General features: G+C 39.8%; 3 protein-coding genes across 4 annotated transcripts in view; all 3 read right to left on the bottom strand.

Moving 5' to 3' along the window:
- Positions 1 to 309: 309 nt before the first annotated feature.
- LOC146488625 (uncharacterized) lies at positions 310 to 3,394 on the bottom strand. The gene is made up of 2 exons (XM_085116787.1): positions 3,022 to 3,394; positions 310 to 1,747 (listed from the first exon to the last, which is right to left on the bottom strand). The coding sequence occupies exons 1-2, from the start codon at positions 3,341 to 3,343 to the stop codon at positions 1,407 to 1,409; spliced, it is 663 nt and encodes a 220-aa protein (XP_084972913.1). The 5' UTR covers positions 3,344 to 3,394; the 3' UTR covers positions 310 to 1,406.
- Positions 3,395 to 5,068: 1,674 nt separating this feature from the next.
- LOC146488624 (T-cell leukemia homeobox protein 1-like) lies at positions 5,069 to 7,087 on the bottom strand. Its single transcript, XM_085116775.1, has 2 exons — positions 6,630 to 7,087; positions 5,069 to 5,742 (listed from the first exon to the last, which is right to left on the bottom strand). The coding sequence occupies exons 1-2, from the start codon at positions 7,000 to 7,002 to the stop codon at positions 5,429 to 5,431; spliced, it is 687 nt and encodes a 228-aa protein (XP_084972901.1). The 5' UTR covers positions 7,003 to 7,087; the 3' UTR covers positions 5,069 to 5,428.
- A 4,322-nt stretch (positions 7,088 to 11,409) lies between these two features.
- LOC146488623 (ATP-dependent RNA helicase DHX8-like) overlaps positions 11,410 to 26,686 on the bottom strand; it is a 32,041-nt gene continuing 16,764 nt past the window's right edge. For both annotated transcript variants that reach the window (XM_085118931.1, XM_085118939.1), the window contains exons 11-25: positions 25,526 to 25,636; positions 24,622 to 24,716; positions 24,012 to 24,114; positions 23,839 to 23,923; positions 22,301 to 22,398; positions 21,598 to 21,745; positions 20,899 to 21,086; positions 19,653 to 20,268; positions 18,719 to 18,876; positions 17,179 to 17,319; positions 15,993 to 16,205; positions 15,000 to 15,209; positions 14,037 to 14,233; positions 13,347 to 13,694; positions 11,410 to 11,945 (exon numbers count right to left, since the gene is read on the bottom strand). In XM_085118931.1, the coding sequence (XP_084975057.1) occupies positions 11,894 to 11,945; positions 13,347 to 13,694; positions 14,037 to 14,233; positions 15,000 to 15,209; positions 15,993 to 16,205; positions 17,179 to 17,319; positions 18,719 to 18,876; positions 19,653 to 20,268; positions 20,899 to 21,086; positions 21,598 to 21,745; positions 22,301 to 22,398; positions 23,839 to 23,923; positions 24,012 to 24,114; positions 24,622 to 24,716; positions 25,526 to 25,636 (2,763 nt within the window). In that variant the 3' untranslated portion in view covers positions 11,410 to 11,893. The remainder of the gene's footprint in view (positions 11,946 to 13,346; positions 13,695 to 14,036; positions 14,234 to 14,999; positions 15,210 to 15,992; positions 16,206 to 17,178; positions 17,320 to 18,718; positions 18,877 to 19,652; positions 20,269 to 20,898; positions 21,087 to 21,597; positions 21,746 to 22,300; positions 22,399 to 23,838; positions 23,924 to 24,011; positions 24,115 to 24,621; positions 24,717 to 25,525; positions 25,637 to 26,686) is intronic.

Raw genomic sequence — 26,686 nt, 5'->3', positions numbered from 1 at the left:
CTTAATCTGAACCAGTTCCCCTGCGCTTTGGTGTAACATTTAGGATCTAGGTCAGTAAAAACTTTTAGCGTTTTCACAAAACTTTATATCCTAGAAAACTGTAATTCGGCTTCAGTTGAAGAAACATTACTGAGAAAATGGACTGATTAAGGGTAGAACAATTAGCAGTTTATTTTTCTGACACGGCTTCTGTCAAAGTTTCCCAAACAGACACGATCAACAGATTGAAACTAACCGATTTTCTCCGTGTTGATCAAAACACTTGCATAACTCATGTTTGTTGGAGACATGCAAGGAACATAACAACAGTCAAGCTTTCTTATGAACGTTATTAGTATCTGACATGAAACGTTGCAAAAGCAAAAAAGCAGTTTGTGTCTGGATTAAGAAGGTAAAATCGACCAGCGATGTCCTCTGAGTAAAAATAATCCCTGGTTTATACATTTAGTGTGAACAAATAACAAAGTTTGTTTGTCATCAACTCTTGAACGATGTTGATTCAAATCAGAATACTTGGACTGACACCAAAACGCAAAAGAAGGAAGCGTATTCATATGAAGACATATTTTTCTGAATTATACAACTGATCATTGACAGCACAAGAATTCGCTCCCACTTTCTTTCAGTGACTCGAATCGGTAACTAACATGGCATAACTCCCCAATTCTTTGTGGCACCATAGTAATAAAAAGGATTACGTAACAAAATGATTATACTACATAGCTCTGCACAAACTGATTTAAATGGACATCCGGCTATACGGATGATAAAATATAGAAAGGCTCTTTGACAAAAACAATTTCAAAGTCCGAACTTCGACGGCATGAACGAAACTGGGAAGGTAACATTGAATGCTTCAGCGAAAGAGGCGGGAGAAATAAAACGCATCAAATATCATAGAAAATTGAGGACGTAAACTAGCTAATGTGTTTGTTTATCCAACACCCAGGACATGGCAGCTTAGTTTTGAATGATTTCACTCGAAGAACGTTTCTATGTTTCACTGATCAGTATGGTTCATCCGTTCGGTATTTTGTCATGATCTTCGATTACTTTCGTTGTTATCATTATAAACAGAAGTTCAAAACAATTAAAAAACGAAGCAAACAGCTGAAGTACTCTTCTGTTGTTCGGAGTAAACCTTGAGCTGATCAGAAAACGCCATGGCGTTGTAACAATCAAAGACCCAGGAGCATTGCTTAACAGTTATAGCAGCCACGTCATGATAAATGTAAATGATTGTTACAAATCGACCCTGTTCTGTTTACTAGCTACAAGGGCTCAATAGTCCAGTCTTGATAGCACCAGTAAACAGTGTTATAAACATAGTCTCCTAGTCTGCTGAAGCACTTTCGCTTGGAGCAGATCAAACTGACAGAGCTATGACTGCATTCCATCTGCAAACATCAAATGTACTGCAAGCACAGTTTAATCTGTGAAGAGCTTTTTTCTGGCATGGCTCCTTGCAAACTTTGCAGTTCTTGGTGTGTATCAGAATCTATGGTTCCTCCGTTGTCCTTCAGTTCTTTTCTCCACTTGGTTCGTCTGTTTTGGAACCATGTTTTAACTTGTGTTTCTGTAAGGTCCAGCTGTGAGGCGAGTTCAGCGCGCTTGTTCTCAGTGATGTAGCGATTCTTCAAGAACTCTTGTTCCATAGTTTGAACTTGCTGTTGAGAAAACAGTGGCCGTTTTTTCCTCTTTGTTGAAGGTTTTCTTCGTCTTTGAAGGCGCGTGTATGGTGCACACCCTAAGCAAGAGATAAAAGAAATTGTAATTGTGCTAAATAATTTATAAGTAAGTGATCAAACCAGAAATATAAATACAGTGACTAAACACAGAGAGGCGTTTCATCAAAAGGATATTTTATAACTTTCATTACAGGTTGTCATTTTCTTCATTTTAAATGGAAAATTGTAAGAGTTAATACTTGAACTGAATTCAGTTCTGTTTTAATAGGACAATTTAACATCCGAGAACGCCAAGGACAGTTGATCAAACGGTGTTGAGGCTGTTTGGAAACTCTACCACTGCAGTGTTCGCAGTGTTCCCTTTGCTTGCTACTCCTTATTGCAGCGATTTTGAGAAAAAAGACTTAACCAACCAGTCCACTGTGAGAAACTGAGTTTTAACAAAACGCATTTTCTCAGTAACAAAGCAGCTCACTTCATACATATGTTTGTTCAAATATGTTGTTGTCCAAGGACCTTGTGTTCTGAACCTAAGCTTTTTAATTTCTACAGCCGGATAAAACGATTCTGTTTACTAACAGTTGTCGAAATGTACTGTCCTGTGTTATAATTTTAATCTTTCTTACAAATGGGAAGCACTCTTTTCTCTGTAGGTGTCACTTGCTTGAGTACAGAGAAATATAAGAGCTGCTTGTTGAAACAAAACAACGGGCACATTAATCTCTTTCCTGTCCCCCTTCTAATTTCTCTTACAATTAAAGCTAGCGCTGGTATAAGGTCACTAAAACGAACAAATCACAACTTTCCTCGATGATTAAATGTTTCATTACAGGAAACAGGAAATCTTGTAAAACTTTAGGCAAAAATGTTGGAAAAAATCATGGCTCAATGCTCATGCAACAAGATCTCCAACAGTTTGTGAAGAAACAAACGCAGTCGGGGTCGATTTCGGATCCCTCGAAACTGAAGGAAATTGCAGATCGAGTGCCGGCATTAAATCGCCGAAAAACTTTATATTTAAAACTTAGCGGGTATTTTGTCCCCAGTATCGTAAGCTACAAAGCACGTTGATTGCGTTTTACAAACAAGTAAGTCCACAGTGACGTATGGAATGCATCTTTCTCTAAGAAACCTACTTCGGTGAGTGATCGAAATTGTAACATGTCTACCTGAAGTCTCACTTCGGATCCTGTTTATGGCTTGCTGTCTCTAAATCACTCATTCAACAAGGTTAAACATACACTTAACACAATTAGGAAGGAATGAAGGTGCTTGGAGAAGCGATCATATTCAAAACAACCGCCAAACAAGTGCAGTAGTGATTTGCACTTACCAGGGAAGAATTGATGCGTCATAAAAGAAGTGCAGGGCGTCCAGGCGACAGTTTCTTTTCCCATGCCAAAACTCGTCCAGTTTATTGGCGCGTGCAATGGCGGGCCAAAGCTAGCACAAGGGTACATCAATGGCGGCGGATTGTAAGGAACTGGAGCAACAATAGGTCTCGGCATCGAGCATACTGCATCATCAAAACCTTTACCTGTTAGTTGTGGAAAACCGGCCACATCCTTTTCGCACTGATAATTTAGAATATTTTTTATGGAAAACGGGCTTGTGCTGAGCGAATCGGAGCAAGAGACCATCTTGGTGAATTCCATGTCGCAGCGATCGAGTTCAGCTTTTGGCTGGGCGGTCCGAGTCGTGCTCTTTTCACCCTGTCAATGTTCTCTAAATATGTCGGAGGCTTCGCGCCTGCGCACTCAAGTGTTATTAATCCAATTATCACATCAATCAATGGCGTGAAGCTGTTTATGCACGAATAATAACTATTAAGATACCATTCTTTATAGTTTATTTCTTACGTAAAGTTAGCATTCCGTGGTAAGCCACGGTATTCAAGTTTTCTTAACTCTACTTGCTAGCTTAGGGATAAGCTGGAAGTGTCTATCCTCTTTTACTTCCGGTTATCATATCCGAATTTCAGAGGTTAGACAAGCGCAACTGAGCTGCGAACGATTTCACCGGAAATTTGGGTGGAAGAACATCTAAGACGCAAGTTCTGAAATTCAGGCAGTAGGTAAGAAATCAAGGAATAAATCATCAGCAGGACTCTTTGGAGTGCTAACTTATTTTATAGCTTATTTTGAAGCTATCCGCTACTATCGTAGTTTATAACAGCAGGGAAGTAATTTAAGCTTGGACATACTCGGGTGTGTTCACAGTAATAATGAGTTAATTGGCCATATGTTAACACAGCGGAAACTCCTTAATCTTAGTTCTCCCAGCAGCGTCCCGTTTGAACAGTTTTCCCAAATTAGTTTTGAAGAAAACATGCGGTGTTTAGATCAGTGAAATCGACCAACATTAGTAAAGACCATAATTGTCTTGGCTGTTGACAAGCTATTTGATCGCCCACAACAGCAAACTATTCAGACTCCCTTTTCTTCTGCTATTTTTGAACGTCGAGACGGGCACAACAATTTAGATCCTTTCAGGGATACTTGAAAAGGAAGGCCGCCCTCGTAAATTTAAAGATGGAAATGCGTCACTTGGGCTAATCCAACTCCACTACTGTGGCGTAGTTTCAGTCCAAATTTTAATTCAAGTAGCTCTAGCAAAATCTATTACAATTCTATACTTTGTTTTACTGATACGTTGTTAACAGTTACCAAAAGATCAATCTTCACCCTGGGTTGCCGGCTTGCGAGACTGCGGTAATACCAGTGAGACAATTTATCAAAAGAACCCGGTTTTCAGTTCAGCTTTCAGTTTTTTCTTAGTCTTTCGCATTCAAATTGTAAACGCTCCTGGTTTATTTGTAGTCTTTGAGGCCCCTTAGAATATCCATAATTAGATCTCCTTAGTTTGAAATAGTTTCGATTTCTAGAGCTACAATCAGCATGAAATAATCATGAGATTAATCAGACACAACAAACAGCTTCTTATTTCCTGTTCACGCATTAGTGTTTTCACATATTTAGCGCCGGTTTGGTTTCACGCTTTATATCATTCACACGGCCACACCTGGCTCATGTAACATGCTGTGAAAACAAAAAGGGCGGAGGTAACAAAGGCAGTGAATTTTGTAGATTCCACTGTGCCGCGATTACCTAACGGCAGCTTCGTTTAGAAATTGTACGCAAAGAACTATGCCTTTCTGGGAGTACCCCAGTGAGTTTTATGAAGGCGCGTTTCTTTTCTCGAAGTACTTTTAGCAATTTTGTGTGTGGGCCAGGTGCAGCCAGGACCAATACTTCGCAAAGCTAGAAGCTAGAAGCCTATTTAAACCAAACCATACCCTTTTAATAGGTCCTCACAGACTTCCATACTTAATAATTTCTTAATTATTGGGTAAGTTGAACGTGTAACGTATAACAGCATGCATAAGGTGATTTTTCCAATAAATTCACAGAATACATTATTTTACCTGGCACTTTCATTACAGATCGAAAGAGAAGTAATTATTTACCGGCTCTCGTACCGTCTTTGCAAAGTGTCACGTTTTGCTTGAGATCGTTACTTTCAGGGGGAGAGCGTGTGGAGTCGTCGTTACTTCGGGAACCCGACCAGGGTTATTAAGTAACTGGAGTCACGACCTGGGTCTATCTCTCTTTATCAGAATTTGCCCAGTACGATCGTACGTCTAGCGTGCGCACTTTGGCAGGCGCCAAATTAAAGGGTAGCTTTTTTCTTTCTTTATTTTTTCTATCAAGTAATTATAATGAAAAAGGTAAACATCACATTTACTCCAAGCACAGTTCAATATGTGAAGAGCTTTCCTCCGCAATAGTTCTTTGCCGCTCAGGGCGTGTTTCAGATCTTTTGCCCTTCAGTTCTTTTTTCCACTTGGTTCGTCTGTTTTGGAACCATGTTTTAACTTGTGTTTCTGTAAGGTCCAGCTGTGAGGAGAGTTCAGCACGTTTACTCTCCGTGATGTAGCGATGCCTCGTGAATTCGTTTTCCATGGTGTCAATTTGGTGTTGTGAAAACAGTGCTCGCTTTTTCTTTTTTGCAGAAAGTCTTCTTCGTCTCTGAAGGGTCGTGTATGGCGGATAACCTTGACAAGAGATACAAGGGAATGTAAGCACAAATTAATTGAGAAAACGATAAAGTTCAGTGAGACAGGGACTAAGTTGTCATAGGGTGATCTGAAGCATACATGTATTCTAACACTGGTATAAAGAAGTCGCCTTCATGGCTGAAGAGAACTGAAGCCAAAAAATTAAGTTTGTTTCCTCTCAGTACTAAGCAAAGCTCAACTCACTAAATCGTGATACCACTTTAAGAGAACTAAAAGGGTGAAGAAAGCCCTTTGACAACTAGGGGAAAGTTTACACACTTCTCTGAGTTAATTGAAAGAGTCGGTTAGAAAGTAAAATGAAATGCAAGCATTCATTGTTACATGAAAAAAGCTGAGCACACTTAGCCTTCTTCTAATCCTTCTCTTTGGATTAAAGCTGCGTATTCCAAACGTTTTACGATAAACTGGAAAGCTTACGAAATTACAGAAAAAAAACGCGTCACTAAAATTTATAAAAATGAACGTAGTCAGAGATAAAACTGCAAAGCCGTATTTCTCCGAGACAACTGATTTGGAGCAAATGACATTTGTTGGCCAGTGGTAAATTGAAATGCGGAAAAAGTCGATAGATAAATAAAAGCGTGGCAGACGTATACATTGTCTCCCTTACGCCATACAAAACCCAAAGAGTATACTGAACACTGATTTACGTTTTACGTGATAGTTTTTCGTATGGCAAGCGAGTTCAGCAAGTCAGGAGCGACATTGCAACCTGTGTACCTGAGGTTTTACTTAAGATTATGCCTAGTCTTTGCTACAACTAGGCACCTCATTCAACTTTTAAAAACAGTTGTGAAGGAATGAAGGTAGTTAAATAAGAGTTCAACACAAACTAAACAAGTACAGCGAGGATTTACACTTACCAGGGAAGAACTGATGGGTCATAGAATTAATGTTGGGCATCCAGGCGACAGTTTCTTTCCCCATGCCAATACTCGTCCAGTTTATTTGCGCGTGCAATGGGGGGCCAAAGCTAGCACAGGGGTACATCAATGGCGGCGGATTGTAAGGAACTGGAGCAACAATGGGTCTCGGCATCGAGCATACTGCATCATCAAAACCTTTACCTGTTAGTCGTGGAAAACCGGCCACATCCTGATAATTTACAATATGCTCTATAGCAAATGGGCTTGTACTGAGCAAATTAGGGCAGGCGACCTTCTTTATGAACTCCACGTCGGAGCGGGCGAGTTCATCTTTCTTCTGAGCGGTCACTGGAAAGGGTGAAAAGTGCATGACTTGGAGGCCTCACGTCTGCTTACTATTACTGAACCGCCGGTGATAGAAACTAAAAACTGCTGTCTTCTAAAGTTTTTTCTGTTTTTCAGTTGCCTTCAACTTGATCTAATCTAAAATTAAGAGGCCGATCATTTATTTATACTACACAATGATCTTAGATTTAAAATAGCTTTGAAATTACTGTCTCCGTCTACTTCCGATTATCGTAATTTCCGACAGGAAACACGACTAAGCTGGAAATCGTTCTACGTTAATGTATAACCGGAAGGTACAGTGTTAAAATATCTTTATAGTTAAAACAACTCAAGAACTGCAATTCACGCAATCCGAACACTGAGAAGATTATTCAAAACCTCAAAAGTAATGATAAAATAAAAACTTTTACTACTGGACTCGCTCGTGTTCGGGTGTAATAACACAGTTACTTTTAAGCTAACTATCAGTTTTTCACAATAAATAAAGTATTGCATTGTTGTGTTGTTACCCCGCGAGACCTCCACAGACCATAGGTTCGTTTGTTCCTTAATTCGACCACTTGACAAGGAATAGGATACAACTGCGTCCGGTTAAAATAGTTTTCCGTAATTAAAAATAATTATGACCGAAAGTTAGGCTAAGAATGTTTCGGTGAAAAAGTAGGACGAGAGCAAAATTGTCCCAAGATTTCACGCTTGTAAAATTTCAGCACAATATTTTTTGGGATTGTCACATCTACTCATAGATCCAGGTTTTCCTTTGGATTATTCTCTTCCAAGGGTAGTAGGTAAAGAAATGTCTGACATTTTCTAAATATCTCGTTTTGAACGTCCCGCCTTTTTTAACCCCAAGAATCTGGACAGTTTAAAAAATATCACTTGATCGATTGAGTAACTGCAATTTTAAAGAATACCTATTCCATCTGCTCTTTGGTGTGTTTAGTCCAGATCAACATAACATGTTTAGCTCCGAAATCGTTGATACGGATAGCAGAGAAGGAAGGATATCAGAGCTGGGCGCACGATTAATCCTATCCCGTCATGAAACACGTCAGTTCCACCTCAGTGACGTAACGTGTCTCATTTTCAGTTTGAAGGAGCTCTAGTGAATGTTTTCCTGTTTAAACCTATTGAAGAAAAGTTTCGACTAAACATATTGTAGACTTCGAATATACAACATCTTCAATCATCGCCCGATTAACTAGCATCAGCGACTCAAGGCTCCACAGATGAGCCTCTTTTCCCCGTTTAAAAATGCTACATATTACAACTAGAATCCGGAAACAAATTAACCTTACGTTGATGGGACACGGGTGTGACAGTGTGAGTGATGTAAAATCCGGGAAAATCAAACCCACTCAAGGTTTCAGACAGAGGCCCTAGATGGAAATAATCTTTCGTCCTGATTTTAGTGTTCTTATGAATGCCTTTTCTTCGATCAAATAAAAGGTCTCTGTGTTCCATGTTTTTCATTCGTTAGCTGTGGCACTGTGCCTCTGTCACACGTTTTCTAGCGTTTTGACTTCTGTCACGAATGCTTTAAATTGCTTGGCGTAAACTTTTCATTTCAGAGGAATATAAATAAAGATTTAAATTGTAACAATTCTCTCAATTGCCTGATAAATGACTCGGGTCGTGGCCTCATCAATTGTCACGCGACTCATCATTAGAGAAACTTGAAAGTGTTTCTTAATTAGGTCAAAGACATACCCGTTGGTCACTCTAAATACACCAGTAAATAACGTTTGGGCGACTAAATACACGCCAGCGCTTTTCACGAAAAATAAGTCGATCCGAACGTTTCTTGTGTCGTACCAAGTGCTAAGCATTTTTGTTTTGACAGCTAGACGGCGACAAAATCAATTTGGTTTGGCACGGCGCAGACCCTGCACGACATAAAAGAGACTGCACTTACTGCTTCCTACATGGCATTTGAAACGAGCCTAAATGTACAGAAATTTCGTCATATCAATCGGGCTCAATACAACTTATTGAGAATCAACGAAGACTGAGTAGGTGTATTTCTTTTAAGGGGGTGCATTCGAAATTAATGGTAAAACATAAATAGAATATCCTCCACCGTCATGCATTAATTTATTCATCTGTTTTATTTTCAAGCAATGCAAAACTTGCAGTGCTCGAGCTTCAATGGGTTTGGATATTCTTAGTCTTAACAAACGAACTGTTGCCGGACATTATTATCACAGAGCAATTGTCAGCATTCTTTTCACAAAAGGCGATCCTCTCTCTCCTCTGGAGTTATTTTTAATATATTTGTTGACAAACATTTTTAAGGCGTCAACCAAACCTTGTCTTCACTTGATTATGGTGCAGCACAGGGTGGGGTCCCCTTTGGACAGTATGATCTTGGGAACAGCATTGTCAGACTCTGCAAGTCCTACAACAGCAGCTGATATAGCAGCCGAGTGAAGTATGCTTCATTCTTTAGCCGCGTGTTAAGAACAAGTACAGAATGGAAGGTAAAAGAATATTAAAGGCTTTAGTTTATGATCTGTGTGTGTACCTTAGTCGTGTCGTGTTTGTTGCCGAAGACATAAGTTGCACAGTTTGGGGCGGGTCAGAAAAATGTCTCAAGTAATGGTGACAGAATAATCATCGTAAATATGTCGCGGGGACGGTAATTAATCGACCTATTTTCCAGATCTTCTTACTGTCTAGCAAACTGCTCTGGGAACCGGAAAATGACGGCACAGTCAAATCTCCGCTCACGGGAACCTCCCGAAAGTGGATACTGAAATAAACTAACACCAAACTGCGGCCTCTTCAGGAATTAGCTTCATATTAGTGGGTATTTTTTGGGTAATTCTTTTAGTCGGGACTTGCATCTCCTGCGTAGCGCGGTGTCCACAAAGCAGGCATTAACTGTAGAACCTCCACTGCAGGGAGTAAACAAGGACACTCATTTGTAAGGTCCTAAGCAGCTGAAAGAACTTCCCTTGAACGGACAGTAATAAACGATGAAACCCCCCAAATGGCCAATCTGTTAGAGCAACACAAGGAACTTTCTAACAGTTTCCTAGCATCAACAATTGACATCCAAGAGATATATCAATAGCTTTTTCACACCTACTTTGCAACAATACACTTTGTAATATTCTCGCTTTTCGTCGCAGAAGAAAACCGTTGTGTTATTTTGAAGCCACGCGGCGTACCAGCTTTATTGACTAGAGTATCAACTGTGTCGTGCTTCAGTTGTTGAACATGAATCGAGCACTATTCAATGTTTATATTATATCAGGGGCACCCAACGGATCGTTTCGGTAAATTATCTGTTCGGAAGGTCCTTAATCCGCCACGATTTTCTGAGGGGAATTTTCACCTCGAACTTTCGTGATATGGAAAATTTAAGGCCTAGTGTTTTCGGATTGATAAAAATGTCGTTTCGAGTACCGAAAAAAGGTCAGCTAAGATTTTCGGAAAGGAAATAAGACCCAAGGTTTTCAGGAAATGGACAAAAATGCCCTAGTAATTTCGAAAAGACTGAAGTTCCCCTAGAATGACCGAATAGATAAAAATATTATAGTGCAGCCTAAAATGAACCTACAGAACTTTAAAGGCGCTCCAGATCGCCTAAAATAACGTTTCAAAGGATCTGAGAGCAAACTGTCGTTGGGTGCCCCTGTTATATGTACGCTATGACAACACTTGTTTCAACGGACGTTCATCTAACTCTCCCGGAACTCTTCATAAATCTTCTCAAAGGTCGAAAATACAGATTTTGAATCTAGGACTGTTGCATCCTTCCTCTTATGGTGTGACTCCTATGGTAACAGTACATTTTTTTCCCTACGGCGAACAACGTTGATTCTGCTGCTTCCTTTTGCCTGAATCGACGATAATCCACTCTGAAAAGATTTAATTGCAGAAGGGTGCATATTTCGTTTTTTAGGGCAAATGTTAAGTGTCCTTCAAATACGGAGAGTTTTTAGTCTCAAAGACATGTTTCGGCAGTTTCCATGCACCATCATCATCAGTTTGACGATAAATGTTTTACAGAGTTGAATTGATTTGTAATGCTAACCAGGCCCCCAGTTGTTGAAAAAACGGATAACTATCCAGTCGATAACTCACTATCCAGCGGACAAAATGTACTCCAACTAGTACATTTTATCCGCTGGATAGTGAGTTATCCGCTCTTTGAACAAGTGGAACCAGAGCAATAACAAAGATTAAGACCTAACCGATTTTTGGACTCTGCGAGTACTAAATATCAATTGAAAATCAAAGAGCTCTTACAAATCCTTTACGAAACTTATTAATTGATTTTCGCATCTTTTGTCCAATATTTTTGCTTCCAACAGGACAACAGTAACATGTCTTAGAAACTAAAAATGTTTTTTTTCTTTTTCAAACTGTTTGTTGGTCTGCTGCTGTTTAGACAGTTCGCAAAAAATCCACATCCAATATATAATGGTTATGACACCTTTTATATTACCTTCAAGCGAGTCGCGATACCGAGACATCTTTACTGTGCGAACACAAATAAACTAACTGTTCAATGACACAATCAAGTGACTTGTATCTATACTATATACACCACACTCCACACCGCATATATAAACACTAGAATCACTAGAGAATTGAATTGCGCTGGTTACACGCGCCATGGGAAAAACTGTTTTGTGCTGTGGAAATTTTTTTACAAAATTTGTTGTGGTCAAGTTCCTATTCTTAGTCGGCCATCCAGCCTCTGTAACTTTCATCGGCACTTCTTTAGATCCTAACGTTTTCTCAGTCAAGGGCCTTACAAAACAGTTTTACTTTTAACGCGGTTAATATTACTTGATACAAAGCGCAGCTAGAGTCTTGGTTGCATTGCGGTGCTGCGAGTCTCTACCGTCCACATTGTCGATGCATTTAGGCAGACACCAAAACATCCCAAGTGAAGTATTTCATCTCCTTCTAAAGGCTCGAGAAATTCTCCAAGCGTTTGGTTCTTCGTATCTGTTGGCAAGAAGAGATTACAACAAGTTCAGATACCACATCACACTAGAGATGCTCATCTGGCATCTGGTAACTGAAGGAATTTTTCTCGGGGTATCCAATCGATTAAATTGATGATCAATGACATAGATTAATATTGGACATCAATGGCAATCAATAAAAGGTCACACAAATCTTCATCGATTGAATATCGATTATCAATAACAATCGATTAATTGATATCGATTGACATGGATTGTTATATGCCTTAATTGGTATCGATTGCTATCGATTGGTTGCACATTTTTTCTGGCTTCAGAGATTGTTCATACCAACGGGAATAAGTGCTTAATAGAAATATCACATCTTTGCACGTACATATTTGTATCGATTTTTAACACACTTTTTTTTTCAATTCTGTAACGTTAACACAAGAATAAGACTGATTTTCTCTCCTTCTTTCTCTTATTAAGAAATTTTTACTGACTTAAAAAAAATAGTTGCATGTTATCTTCACCAAAAACTCTGGCAATTTAGGTTCTACCTTGGAAAATAAGGAACTTACCAACAAAAGCAGCACACTAGTTGTTGCAAAACAATGAACAAATCATGGGCAAGTGTAACAATCGATGAACAGTTTTTGTTTGATTATCGATTGGTCATCGATTGCTAGATACCAATCGATAACAATTAACTAATTTTATCGACTGATAGGTTACTTTTCCGATCATCGATTGCTATTGATTGGATACCCCGGGAATTTCTGTGATTACTTTTTACAGAGTTATTGTTTTGTTTGGCCAGCGGTTCAGCTTGGAAGAGGCCACATCGTGTATGACTCCATTTTTCGTTTGGATGGTTTTGTAGATAACCTGAGTGCTGGGCAACATACTTATATACTGTCATGTTTAACCCTCGTTTTTTAGGAATTTCTCATAGACTGTCACAAAACGTTTGCTACCAGGCGCGTGAGTAAAGTGCACTTATGTTTTAACTCGAATAGGTTTTGTTTCTCTTTCTTTCCTATTGTACTCTTTGAAGCAAACTATGTAATAACCCATTTTTATTTGGTGGTTTAGGTTTATTTGCAAATATCTCGATAACGAGTAAGGAATCTAACGTTCAAAAAGGCGAAACTGAAACTGAATACCCATGGAGCTGTTGGTTTAACACAGTTAGCACAGTAAGGAACTCAAGCACACACGTTTGTGGGTTACAGCCATAGCTTTCCTTTGTGGGCTTAGTTTTCCTGCCGCCAAGGGCTGGAAACTCTTGTTTTGGTGTCTGTAGGTGGTTGCCCTGATGGACGTGATGGCGTCTTAATGAGTCAAAACAGAGTCATTTGCTTATTAGTAATCACAAATCTATGTGGCTAAGTTCCCGATACTTTAGGAATTGGCCTCGTTCGCTCCCAGTCCTTACCGGTTATACAGTGGCTCCAATCTCTCTTGTCTCTTGCGCTTGCTGAGCTTGGTGGGATTTCCCATCTTGAAAAACGCGGGCGCAAACTCCACCAGCCATTTGGGGTCGACAGTGGTGACTTCTCTCATGTACTCTTTTGTGGTAAGCACCAGCTCATGATAAACTACCCACTCAGGCTGGCGATTAAACAGCGCGCTGGAAGGATGGATGTACACCACCTGATTATCAGTGACTGTGCGGTAACCTTCCTGTGGGTCTTTTCTGGCCGCATTGCGGAAGAACCCGCTTGTTATGGCCTTTTGTGCGCGAGATGTTGTCTTGCCACATGACACCACATCAAGCTTGTGCCTGCAAATAAATAAAATGAATAGATCACTTTGTTCTAGTGTCAATGTATTTAGCGTATAGCACTCGATGGGGGACACTTTCCAGATTGGTTGAAGTGTTGGTTTTTGAGGATAGGGGAAAACCGGAGTACCCGGAGAAAAACCTCTCAGAGCAAGGACGAGAACCGACAACAAACTTAATCCACATATGACGCTGAGACCGGGAATCGAACCCTGACTATATTGGTGGGAGGTGAGTGCTCTCTGCGCCATTCCTGCTCCCCCAAAACGGAGTAAAAGCAAAAGGTGTAAAATTCAGAAAACTTCAACACGGACTAAATAGATACAGGCAAATCATAATTACCTGTCCATAATTCCAAGCATTTGTTTCCTGATGTCTTGAGATCGCCTCAGTGACCTGGCCTGCACGAAGTTTTCAAAGCACCATGGATTTGAGAACTTATTGTTTTTCCAGGAGTTATAGACAGCCAACAAGGTCAAGTGATCTCCCTCAGACTGGTGGAATTTAGCTTTCTTTTGGTCTGCGAGGGCTTGTTTATCCTGTCAACACCACAAAAACAAATGTCACCTACATGAGAAAGAGTGCGCCAAAAGGAGAAAGGATAGTATCTCTAGTTTTAAACCCAATAACCAAGTGCATGTTGTCAGATGAATTTTAAAACACTGTTGGTGATAAAAAGCTATTTTAATGCTTTGATCGTCCACTCTTATTAAACACTATGGTAGGAGTTCCTAAAAATAAATAAATAATTTTTTCCTATAAGCAAAGCGTTATAAACAGTTTAAATAAACAAACCAGCATCAAAACCATAATCCAGTATGCCAATATAAATAACATTATGGATCTGATAGTTTGGCATGGCTGTTCATCTAAGAGCAAGAACACCTTTTACAGTAATAGAGGCTGTTTACAAAATGGCAGTTATTATTGCGTTCCACGTAGAAAGATCGTACTCCTAAGACAGATTGGAGTCGGGATTGTATGGGACAACGAAGGAATGGATCTTGGGACGCGTATCTAGCATCCCCCACAGATTTTGCAGGGACGGATGACATCATCAACAACTTGGCAAGGGAGAGAGAGCCTGGGATCGAGATCATCGAACGCACTCCCTAATCTTTGATTATCACTGTTTCTTTATTGACCATTCGTTTTTTGACCTACCGACCAATTCACATGCACGGTATTAAAAGAGGAAGATGGAAACGAAACAGGTTGTGAGGGATTCCGTTTCGTTTGCGGGTTCTACGCAGAAGTAGTATATTGTTATGGATGAAGTATAAGTAGTCTACATAGCGAGCTCACCTTAGGTCTGTAGAAGACGTTTTGGACAGACAGCATAGAAACAATGGTCAACACTTCATCACTACAACCAAGATGAACAGACTGAATTAACATCTTGGACAACTGCGGCTCAAGAGGAAATTCCGCCATTCTTCTGCCCAGTCTGGTAAGGAGACCTTCATCATCCAAGGCACTGAGAGAATGCAGCTGCTCCATGGCTGAAATCATGGTCTGACCACGAAAAACGAAACAAGTTAATAAACAATTGGCTACAGACACACAGCAGGCTCAAGTGGGGAGTGGGGATGGGTTATTTGTCTTATCTACTTTAAGAAAGAAGGAAAGTTTCTTAGCTTTCTCGTACACGAGGGCAAAATTACTTTTTCTGTTAGGCTGAGCTCTACGTTTCTCAGCTTCAACAACAACAACAACAACAAAAAAAAAAAAAACAAAAAAAAAAAAACCCGAAGCATTTTCAGACACCTGACATTTGATTTTAAACACCATCAATTACAACGTAACATCAAGGCCACAAATTTTCCTTGTAAATTTTGCTCTCGCGGAGGTTGATTTTAGATGTAGAGGGCGCTACTCTACTATAGGAGTCATTTTTTATGTCATTCAATTTCCTTGATGATTAATTATCAAACATTTTTTAGACGATTTAGGAACTATTCCATTTCTTGTTTATAAATTTCCGAATACCATAGAACATTCTCGTTTGTCTCACATACATCCTTCGACATTATTGCAGTCACAAGGATCAAAATCTTCTCTACTTCGAACGCAATTATATTGCAGCAGACCTATTGACAATGATAATTTCCACAGATCTATCAAGCAGCTTATCAAGGCTACAAGAGTCATCTAGAGCTACAATCGTAGCCAGGGTTTGAGACACTTAAAATCTTTGCTGCAAGTCGCTCATTGACCTAGTCTCATCCCCTCTCCTCCACCGCCGCCCCCCCCCCCCCCCTCCCTCCCCCACCACAACTACTATTCATTTAAACTTGCCTCCATAGGCGGTGGGTCCATGAAATCGAAGGAGAGCAGATCATTAATGCCCATGGCCTTGAGTGACAGTATAGTACTCGCCAGGTTTGTCCGCTGTATCTCTGGGACAGCAGTCGGTAACATCTCATCTCTGTACGCACGCTCAGTGTACAATCGGTAACATTTACCAGGCCCCGTTCTCCCTGCTCGACCAGAGCGTTGCTTAGCTTGAGCCTGCAAGAATGATTCATGTGAGCGGCCACTAATTTCATTGTTTAACTGAAGACGATAGTTTCAACATTCACATTTTTTTATTGCGATGGCTTAGCTAGGACTTCATCTTGGTAATGACTTCCTTCGTTTCCATGTTTTACGCTCTAAAGATCCTATTACTGAGATGAGAATTTAGATACCTATAGACAGAAAAGTTGCACATGTGAAGGGCTCTGGCTCACGGACAAACTCCCCCTATGTCCTGAACCAATGCAAGAGCCACCCGCAGAGGTGTGGAACAACAACAACAAACAAACAAACCGCTTGGTTCATACGGTAGGGTAGCTAACGTCGCACTACGAGCCTAAGTGGCATGCACTCGGTCGGAACTCAACCCGGATTCTGCTGGATAGGATGTTTGTCCATCGCAGGGTTACCCCGAGCAGTACCCATTTATACACCTGGGTGAAGAGAGACAATGTGGAGCTACGGTTTCTTGTCTAAAGAAACAACACAACATTGAAGAGACCAAACTAGCCTCGAACCAACGACCCTCCGCACCACCGCGCCTCCACGTTCATAAGGGATAGTCCATTTTTATAGCGGAAGGGTTTGGATTTTCCTTTATGCAACTGTAAATTCTATTCGCCACATCCCCTCCCCCTCTCCCAAACTTCTTGGTATTCCGTAATTATGATTACCTCCTCCGCCTCTAACCACCCAAAAGAAAAAACGAAAAGAAAAGAAATTTGGGGTACTGCACATCAAGTAAAATGTCTTTTTTCACCGCTGGAAATTGTTAAACGACCATCCGTCCATCTGACTCCTTTACTGTTCCCCCCCCCCCCCCCCCACCCCACCCCTCGAATTCCACCCGCCCACCCACCTCATGAAAAATGAACGGTTCCTAAACCGACAAATTTATAACAAGTCACAATCATTATCACTTAGATCAACTAATTTTCAGTAAAAAACGAAAACGAGAAAGAATAACCTGCGAGATGGGCGTGACAACCAATGCATCGATCCCAGACTTGGAGTTGTACACCTTTTGTTTGACAAATCCTGGATCAACCACATAGTATATACCGTCTATTGTCAGCGATGTCTCTGCAATATTGGTGGCAATTACAACCTGACAAAAGAGAGAAACAACAAAGAAATTGGACATCAACAATTTTAACCACTACTGGATCAAAAGCCTGACATCCCATTACAAAGTTTCTTTTTCAGTTTATTGAAGGTTTTTTTTAAGAAACATTCATCCAAGGTGGAGTGGGATATATGGACCAAACCTAAACGATTTACTTTCTGGACGGGCTACGTCCGGTTGATAAAGTGTGTAACGTACATGGGTCTATCATTCTTGATAAAATTGTACTAAAAGTGAGAACTTGCGCACACTTTTAACTAAAAGGGGAATTTTACAGTGTTTTCCAATAATAATCTAAGGAAGGTTTCTTCAGTAGTTATTGTGATGTACAAATTGGTACAAATGGGTCCGGGGGCGTAGATACTTTCGGGATTTACACGGTGGGTACGTTCCTTTAGATTGACCGTACTAGCCGGACTAACTAGCCAATGATCAGCAACACCAGTTGGTAATCAATCATTTAATCGAACACACACGAACAAAGCCTACAGTTTTCTTGTCGCTGTAACTGTTTACTCGACCACACCAACGATTGTTCAATAGAGTGATTAATTAATTATTCATTAATTACCTACTGTACCAATTGATTACTATTGGAGAACTTATTAGTTACTTGGCATATATTATAACGGAAAACTGTTACCGAGTTGTTTTGAACCTCACTATGAAAGCGAGGCTAAGTGCAAAGTTTTTGTCATGAAAATTAGTTTTCATTCATATCAAACAAAACTAATTTTCATATGAAAAGTTTTGCACCTAGCCTCGCTTTCATAGTGACGTTCACAGCAACTAGGAAATGGCCTATTAACAGCCCTCTTGCACCCATACTTCGGACGTCCTTGTACGGCTTTCACCCAGGCCCTCGCGATCAATTCGTGTCGGTGACGTAACCGAGGCGAACAAACGGATTGACTGACATGAAAGACAGAGAGAGGCCTAAGAACTAGGCAAGGACATACTGTAAAGTTGGCTTTTTCTTATTTTTTTCTGATCGATTCAGTCTTGTTGGTATTAATATTGGTCCCACAATCGCATACTGAGGTTCTTCACGAAATCGGCTATCGCTATGTACCTCTCTCAATATCAGGGCTTGTACGCCAAACAAAATATCTTTAGCTCGTAATCTCAAAATGCGACACTGCTTTACGTTGATTTGTTTCATTTGTGAGTTGTCCATTTTTCTTTAGGTTACCTTCCTTCAATCTGAACTTCATGTACAATCCCGTTCAAATCGTGTTCATTTCAGCCGTGTTAATTTAAAATATCTTAACAAACAAAAGCGTCAATTTCTATATTGTACTGAGTGGTGGATTGATAGTGGAATGCACATTCACAAATTTCTCATTGACGCCATAGAATAGCTAGTCTGGTAATCCCAAACCTTTCTGCTGCCTGGAGGGGCTGGGTCGAATATCCTGGTCTGCATCTCTGATGGTAGAGCGCTGTACACTGGCAGTATAATTAGTTCTGGTACATCAGGTCCCATGCTCTTCATTCGCTCGTATAATATCTCACATGCCGTGTCGATTTCCTCCTGGCCTACAAAAAAATAATGAAATTACAGCCTCTTGAGTAAGTCAAATACAGGAACAAGAGTACCACAATAACGAATGACATGGGGGAGAAACGGGAAGATAGACAAAGGAGAGGAATAAAATAGAGAAAACAACCTGAAAAGGGAAAAAAAGATAAAAGAAGCAAATCAAAAATGTTTTTTCTTTTACTACAGTGTATAACATAACTTGTACTAGCGGCTAGTACTTGGTGTAAGACTAAGTTTATTGTCCCGAGCCACACCCCATACGGTAGCTGTAGTACAGTACAACATTTTGAACATCAGTATCTGTATAATAACCGTTCTATCTGTAGTACTTGTAGTATCACTTTCGAAAAGTAATTCACTGAAGTGAAAAGGCATTGTTAAAAGAGAATTAAGTCAGAATGGGTTGCTTGAGGAAATCCGCTGTGAAGTAGCTAATGAACAACATGAACAAGCAATAAACAAATAAATACATGTAAACAAAAAGCAAAGAAAAAAACTTCTAAGATGTTTGAAACTCTCGGTACCCTTAAAGCCTCCAGGTGTGCTTTTCAAAGTGATTCATTGTCGTTTCTGTTGTATTAAGTATACCGTGCGCGCCTCTTCAGGCAACATCGCGGGTTTTTTGTCGGACGAACTGAACATTTTAACTGTAGGTAATGTACGTGGGTACTCCAAGAATACCTCCACAGGTTTTGGTCTCTGGGCCAAGACTCTGCGGGTACAATTAATCCTGAAGCAACTCAGTTGACAGTTAACAAATCTCATTACGTACCTGTTAAAAACACGAGAATGTCGCCTGGGGGCTCGGTTAAATGAATCTGCATGACAGTAATCAGTGAAGCATCCAGGTAATCAGTTTCCGCCTCCTTTGTGTACAAAATCTCCACAGGGAATGCTCGCCCAGGAATTGTGAATATAGGAGCCTCAAAGAAATACATTGAGAACTTCACCGCATCTAACGTGGCTGATGTCACAATCAGCTTCAAGTCAGGGCGCTTCTTCACAGTTTTTTTCATTAAGCCAAAGAGAACATCGGTACTAATCGTGCGTTCGTGGGCTTCGTCGAGTATAACGATCGCGTATTGATTTAAATCAGGGTCAAGGAGACACTCCCTGAGCAGCATTCCATCTGTCATGTATTTAATTTTAGTTTCAGCGCTAGTACAGTCTTCAAATCGAATTGTGTAGCCTACTTCTTGCCCAAGGCGACAACCGTACTCTTCAGACACTCTCTTGGCGACAGACATTGCGGCTACTCGCCGGGGCTGAGTGCAAGCGAGTTTGCCAACAGAAAGAAAGCCTTCCTCTGCAAGGTACTGTGTTATCTGGGTCGTCTTTCCACTGCCTGTTTCCCCAATCACAATCAAAACTTGGTTTTGGTGGACAGCCTGTAAGAAAAGAAGGAAATTATGTAAAGAAGGAAACAGTAAAGAAAGAACAATGAGCAATGCCCTTGTCACTCAAATGATAATAAAAGTAACCGAGACGAGATTAGGTCCTCGTTACTTCTTTTCGGTACAAAAAGATAATTCAGCAGCCTGACCTCACAATCTTTGGAATATGAATGTACTTGCTTTGTTCAAGGTCAGCTTTTGCAAAATGAAAACTGTGCTTCAGAATTAACCAAATGGTTTTATTAGTAAGAGTTGTTCTGTTTGGGAAGTTGAGTTGTGAGGACGTTTGCCTCAAGATTACACATATCGACGCAGTGCCTCAAAACTTTGATCAACGTTGTATGATGGGAGTGAAAAAAACTCAGAACCTAATTGCTTGTGCTAGCATTATGCTGCTTGACACGGACAACGAAATGACAGAAGAAAAAGAAAAACCACTGAAATAGTTCAACAGCTGTTCACATTTCCTTGACTGGTGTTTCTGCTCGTGTCGTACCAAAACCTGGCTTTAGAGGTCGTTTGCCTGAATCTAGAGATGGTAGCCCGGGATAGTACCCTAAATTACAATTGCCAGTCCCTTTCATAATGCCAATCGACGTACATGACTATTTACAGTTTACAAACCTTGAGAAGCTCCTCCCGCAGTTTGTATATGGGTAACCCTTGCCTTTGTTCTAGAATAGTCAAGTTTGTTTTCTTTCCATAGGAAGCTTTGTTTCCACCGAATGTAGCTCGTTTCCACTCAGGCATGTCGTCGTTTGCCAATCCAACTCCCCTCATATCTTGGGCAAAGACTGGCTTATTACCATCCACTTAATGAGATAAACAAGTAACGTTAACCGTATTGTTCTTAAGTTTTACTCATTATGACAACTCTACCTTAGCGACAGTAATAATGTTCCTAAGATACCACAGTCCAATTACACCCTGTTTGGCTCTTTTACTGCAAAAGGAGAGCTGTAAAGAGTCGTTATTTCATCGAGACATTTTCTACCCAGCGGACAGTAACTTGTTTTGATGAATAATGGTGAGGTACTGCTAAGAAAAAACCCGACCATATTTGTGTACAACGTAAAGTACAACGTAAAAAAAAACTGAAAACGAAACAATGACAAGCCACTAGTAATACAGTGATCTGTTTTAAGGAGACACCAAAGGGACAGACACAAGTGTTTGTATTATAGAGGAAGGGATTACATGAAGTTTGGTATGTCTGAGACCAAGAGAACTGTCCGTAATAGAGAGGTGATCGTCCTGTGGAGGTAAGGTATATCATATGGCTTTTCAACTGACGGTGCAGTAACTTGTTTGCGCGTGACTCACCATCTGGGACAGGATCAATCCAAAGCTTGCCGATGTCTTTAGGTATGCTGTCTGCTTGTGCTTCCCTCTGTGCCTGCTTTAGCTCTCTTCTTTCCTTGGCTAATGCGCTTTGCGTCATGGCAGCTCGTTGTAAGGAGCCGTCAGGGTTCTAGTGGATTAGTGAGAGAACATTTTACAGGAGATTTATAAAGACCATCAGAGAAAACACCTTCGAAACACACCTTTTATAGTTTTCAGACCTTTTTAGACAATTTTCACAGGAGTCATGGTTACGTTGATTTTAAGGACGGTGCCTACTAATACCGAAGTATTCTTGCGCAGTTTGTGACTATGCAGGAAAAGCAGATCTTAGCAAGGGCTGTTGGAATCCAAAAAGAAAATTGGGGGTTACCAAGCATTATTTTAGAGATAATTAAGCAACAATAATATTTCTAAAAAGCTGTAAAATAAAAAGGAATGTCTGGCAATTTTGTTTTTGAAAACGAGGCTTTATTATCTCTAAAAAATGCATGGTTACCCCCCAATTTTCTATTTGGATACCAAGAGCACTTGCTAAGTTCTGCTTCCTCCGCATAGTTTTAAACCGCTTAAAAATATCGCTGTATTAGTAGGCACCACCGATACTGAACCCGAGTATCTCGAGATGCACAAAACGTTTGCGCAGTAACAAAAGTAGGTACCGTCCTTAATTTAATTTGTTTACCTTTACAATCTTCACTGGACTCATGGCAACACTAAGCTTAGTTTGCCCTCGTAAAAATGCAGGTTCTTCATCAACTATTTCAATTTCAATGTCTTCATCTGTATAAAAAGAAATACATTATGGTCATTGTATACCTTTAAAAGCAACATCTAACACGAGCAGATACTAACTTTAGAAAATCGGAGACAAGAATACACTAAAATTCTCCAATTTCGTGATCGCCTTACACGAATGACTAAATTGGCTTTCTAACGCTTTAACTTCTATGGATTTTAATATTTCGGTGAACAAGTTTTTTTTCCGCGACGGTACCATCAAAGGCGCTAAAAAAAATGCTGGGATTTTCCAATATGTTATTCCAGTAAAGGGAAGAAAACAACCTGAATGATCGCATGCGAATGTCAATAAGTATTTAGAAATTTTGCATTTGCATTATAATTCAATTTTGTTGATAAATTACATGTAGAATCTCGCACATTTCCAAATTTGATAAAATTGGACAAACTCCTGTGGAGTTGTAAACTATACAGTATTTTGAGAAAACTTCATGAGGCGCCTTCGCATCCCCTCCGCTAAGAGCTCTTTGTTAGCAAACGTAAACCAGCACGAAAACCTTGTTTCTAGTAAATCTTAAGCACCGTACTTCTCAGTCACTATTACTTGATTTTTTACGCTACTGTACTACTGGGAGGGGGTGGGTTAAGGTACAGTGTACCATTGTGTTGTACAGAGATGCGGTATAGTGCACTTCTCAGAGTGGAGTAAGTGTACCGCTGCACCACTGGAAGGAGAAAGATGTAATACTAGGAGGGGTGAGATGGGGATACAGTGCAAAACTGGGAAAGGGTAGATTAAGGTACAGTGTATCACTGGGTTGTACAGAGAAGCAGTACAGTGCACTACTCGGAGTGGGTTAAGTGTACCGCTGTAACACTAGATAGGGCGATATAACAGCTCTCATAAGGTCTCACGCGATTGGCTGGCAACCCTTCTAGAAAACAATAGAACGAACAACAGAACAATACCCCCAACCCTAAAAACAATAGCAACCGCTACACAATTAAAACAATAATTATTACAAGCTTACGGGAGCTGCTACACTACTGACTGGAAGGGGAGAGATGAAACACTAGGAGGGGAGGGGTGGGGTACAGTACACTGGTAGAAGGGGGAGGGATGGTGTATAACACCAGGATGGGAGCAGGATGACACTACCAGTTTACGGGGAACATTGTACCATTGTGCGGAGCACGGAAGGGACACAGTAAACTACTAGAAGGAGTAGAGATGGGGTAAGGCATACCATTAGAAAGGAGAGGGGTGGGGTAGGGTATATTACTGGGAAGGAGAAGGTAGCCTCTACCTGCAAGACAGACACAACAGTCGTTTTTTCAGGATTTTAGAAAATAAACCAAGAGTTTCAATTTCCCTACAACCTGTAGTGAGTAGACTAGTGTAAAATGCAACAGAATCTAAGAGGCCATAACAAATGATAGCTTTGGTGTTGTCTTGAAAAATTCTGGGGTGATTTAACTGACCTGAGTCATCATCTTTAGGAAGGACACCACTTTCTTCGTCAAAATCAGGATAGTCTGCCTTGTCCAGCACACCAGCTGAAATCAGCTAAACAAAAAGAAAAAAAAAAGTATGTCAGTGTCACTTTGTTGGGGTAAGATATTTATGCTAGCTGTGAGAACACACAGTGATTTACCTGTTTTATCTCCCATTTCTCTGGTGAGGTTATCCTCTGAACTTTCCTTTTTGCACTTGGTTCATCTTCTTCATAAACTGGTACCACTGGAATGCCTGCAGGTCTTATAACATGCAAAGAGTACCAATAACAAGAGCTCACTGACAGGAAAAATCCATACATTCATGACAAATTATAATAATTATTATTACCGAGCAATTCCATGATTGTAAAGTTTTGGTTTAGATCCTGATAAGAGGTAGTTGACTCAAAAATCCCAATATGCAAGTGGAGTTGCCCAAAAAACTGTTTTTTCTTTCCTGTTGCAAAACTGTTTATCCCTGGCCTTAGAAACCCTGTAATGTTTAACACTCAACATGCTTGATTCTGTCACCTGCTACCCACAATGTAACAATTCCCCCGAAACCATCAAAATGATGATGAAACAGTCCATGGATGTGACAAGTATGTTTTCCTGTGGAAAGCCACAGTGGAAAATTAAGATGTCCAAGTCTAAGATTTTGAGGGATTCTTATTTTAACACACTCTGAAATCCTTCTTCTTCTAATGGGGAATGTGTTAATACTATTTTTCTTGCAATAGAATAATAATTTAAAGCTTGGTGTCATACCTGTCTGGGTTTCTTGCCATCTCACTGACTTCACCTCCCACTGGCTGCCTTGACCTGGTGGGATTCAAGTCTTCACCAGTCTCTTGATCGACATCCTGTAACATCGAATTTAATAATAAAGCTCAAGATCACCAAAAATGTTACAATATGTTGGACAACAATTGCAGTTGACAATATTTAGGAGTCTTAAATTTGCTCCCTAGAGAAATTCCATTTGATTTCTGTGTGATTTAGTTTTTCTAATGTAGTGCGCGTTAATAGAAACAGATTTTAAGATTTAATTCTGGATCATTTTGACCTCCTGAACACAAACATTTCCTTCTCCATTTTTCTTCAAATTAAATTGCTTCTGGTGGAAAAAGTCTACAAATGGTTTGTATTCTTACTAATGGTCATTTATTGTATAAGGAAAAATTTAAAGGAATCTTTTTGAACTTGTGCCAAAATTAAAGGGGAAGTATCACATGAATCAATTTTGATGTCATTTCAAACCCAAAAATTAATGTTTGTCTGTCAACAGAAACAAAAAAAATAACGATGATTGTCTAGTTTTGTTATAAATTATCACCTCAGTGCAATAAAACTGTTGATTAGTGCCTCTCACTAGAGACTAAATAGGTCAGAATGGATTGAAACTTGAAAAATGTTAGGCTAACATTTTTCAACTTCTCGCATTTTTGTTTCCAAAATGCGCTAGAACAGATCATGAGTTGTTCCTTTCAAGAATTGAGTTGATTTCTTTCCTCTTGTTTTTCTAGAAGTATTCTGTAGCTAAGTGAAGGTCTTATAAATTTTTAACAAAAAAGGCCAAAATCCCCTCGACACTTCCCCTTTAAGATTTATTTTTGTTTGAACAGTATTAGAGCTGCTGTTAACAAAAACAAGCATCAACTGGGCAAAATACCTTCATACTCAGACTGATCTTGCTGCCAGCCATGGACAGAACTTTCACCATAACTTTTTGTCCTCTGTGTACTACATCACTCACATTAGCCACTCGACCTTCACGTCGAAGCTGTGGAGATAATGATAAGAAGAGGTCATGCTGGGTAGAAAATGCACCCAATGACAATCAAGGATCCTTAAAAAAGGTTAAAAAGAATATTGTGGCATTGAAACAAATGCCACAATGATGTCATGACAACAAGCCTAATAATGTGTGATTATTGATGTGGTTACTTTGCAAATTTGTAATATTTTTTTTTTTTTACTGGGAGATAGGGCAATAGGTTTAAAGTGAAAGAGACTCTTTTCAGGGGTTTGAAATTAATAATAATAGCATAATTATTTCAGTAACAGATTCATTTCATTTGCACCCCTTTCGCCCCAACAGTCTTTCTTGTCCACAAATTCAAAGAAGTAAATGATCCAATTAATGGCTACAGCCATTACTTCAGAAACTGTGGTAAAAGCAATTTTTATAAAAAAAAATAGTGGTCAATTTACTGTGTTTCTTACAATGGGACGATAATGGTTTAGAATGCAAGCTGAAAAGCAAGTTTTGAATTCGGCTCCTGTCCCATACAGGATGGTGGGCAAAAAGGCTCACAGTCTATAGTGCTACATGTAAAACTCAAGTTAATTTACCAACCAAGGGTAAAATGTGAGTCCAGTCAAGGGATATAGTACGTTATTCTTGTGTTCAAAGTCATTTGCCATATTTTTGGCTTAAAAAGTGAAATGGCTGTTTTTTTCCCTGAGAAACATGTTCTCCTGAAGTACAGTGTAGCTGTGAGCCACAACTTTCCATAACAACATTTGTTAGTTGTACTTGTGAAGCAAGAATCATACAATGTGATTTTGTAGGCACCTTGAGCAAATGTTATGAAAGATGATGAACTGCAACTAAGTAAAACAAGTGTTTTCATTGAAATGTTATCTGGAACCCTGTACACCACGATCCTCAAACAAGAGTACTTATTATCATGTTTGATTGAAATCCACAGTTTCTGTGTACATTGGATAAATGTTCTCCTAGTTAGCACAGCCTGTCCAATGCCTTTCTTTCTGTTAGATTGCAAATTTCTTCCCTCGACTCAATGGGCCTAAGACAGAGTTAGCTTGC

The sequence above is a fragment of the Pavona decussata genome, unplaced genomic scaffold (genome assembly GCF_977016875.1).
Source record: "Pavona decussata unplaced genomic scaffold, jaPavDecu1.1 SCAFFOLD_9, whole genome shotgun sequence".
NCBI classification, from domain to species: Eukaryota; Metazoa; Cnidaria; class Anthozoa; order Scleractinia; family Agariciidae; genus Pavona; species Pavona decussata.
Note: the sequence above shows the minus strand (reverse complement) of the source record. Positions and strands in the feature narration are given on the sequence as shown.

Coding starts and splice junctions, on each gene's coding strand:
- LOC146488624 (XM_085116775.1), bottom strand. CDS start 7,002: ATGCACTTTTCACCCTTTCCAGTGACCGCTCAGAAGAAAGATGAACTC. Junction 5,743..6,629: donor GACCCATCAGTTCTTCCCTG/GTAAGTGTAAAT, acceptor TCTCTTGTCAAG/GTTATCCGCCATACACGACC.
- LOC146488625 (XM_085116787.1), bottom strand. CDS start 3,343: ATGGAATTCACCAAGATGGTCTCTTGCTCCGATTCGCTCAGCACAAGC. Junction 1,748..3,021: donor GACGCATCAATTCTTCCCTG/GTAAGTGCAAAT, acceptor TCTCTTGCTTAG/GGTGTGCACCATACACGCGC.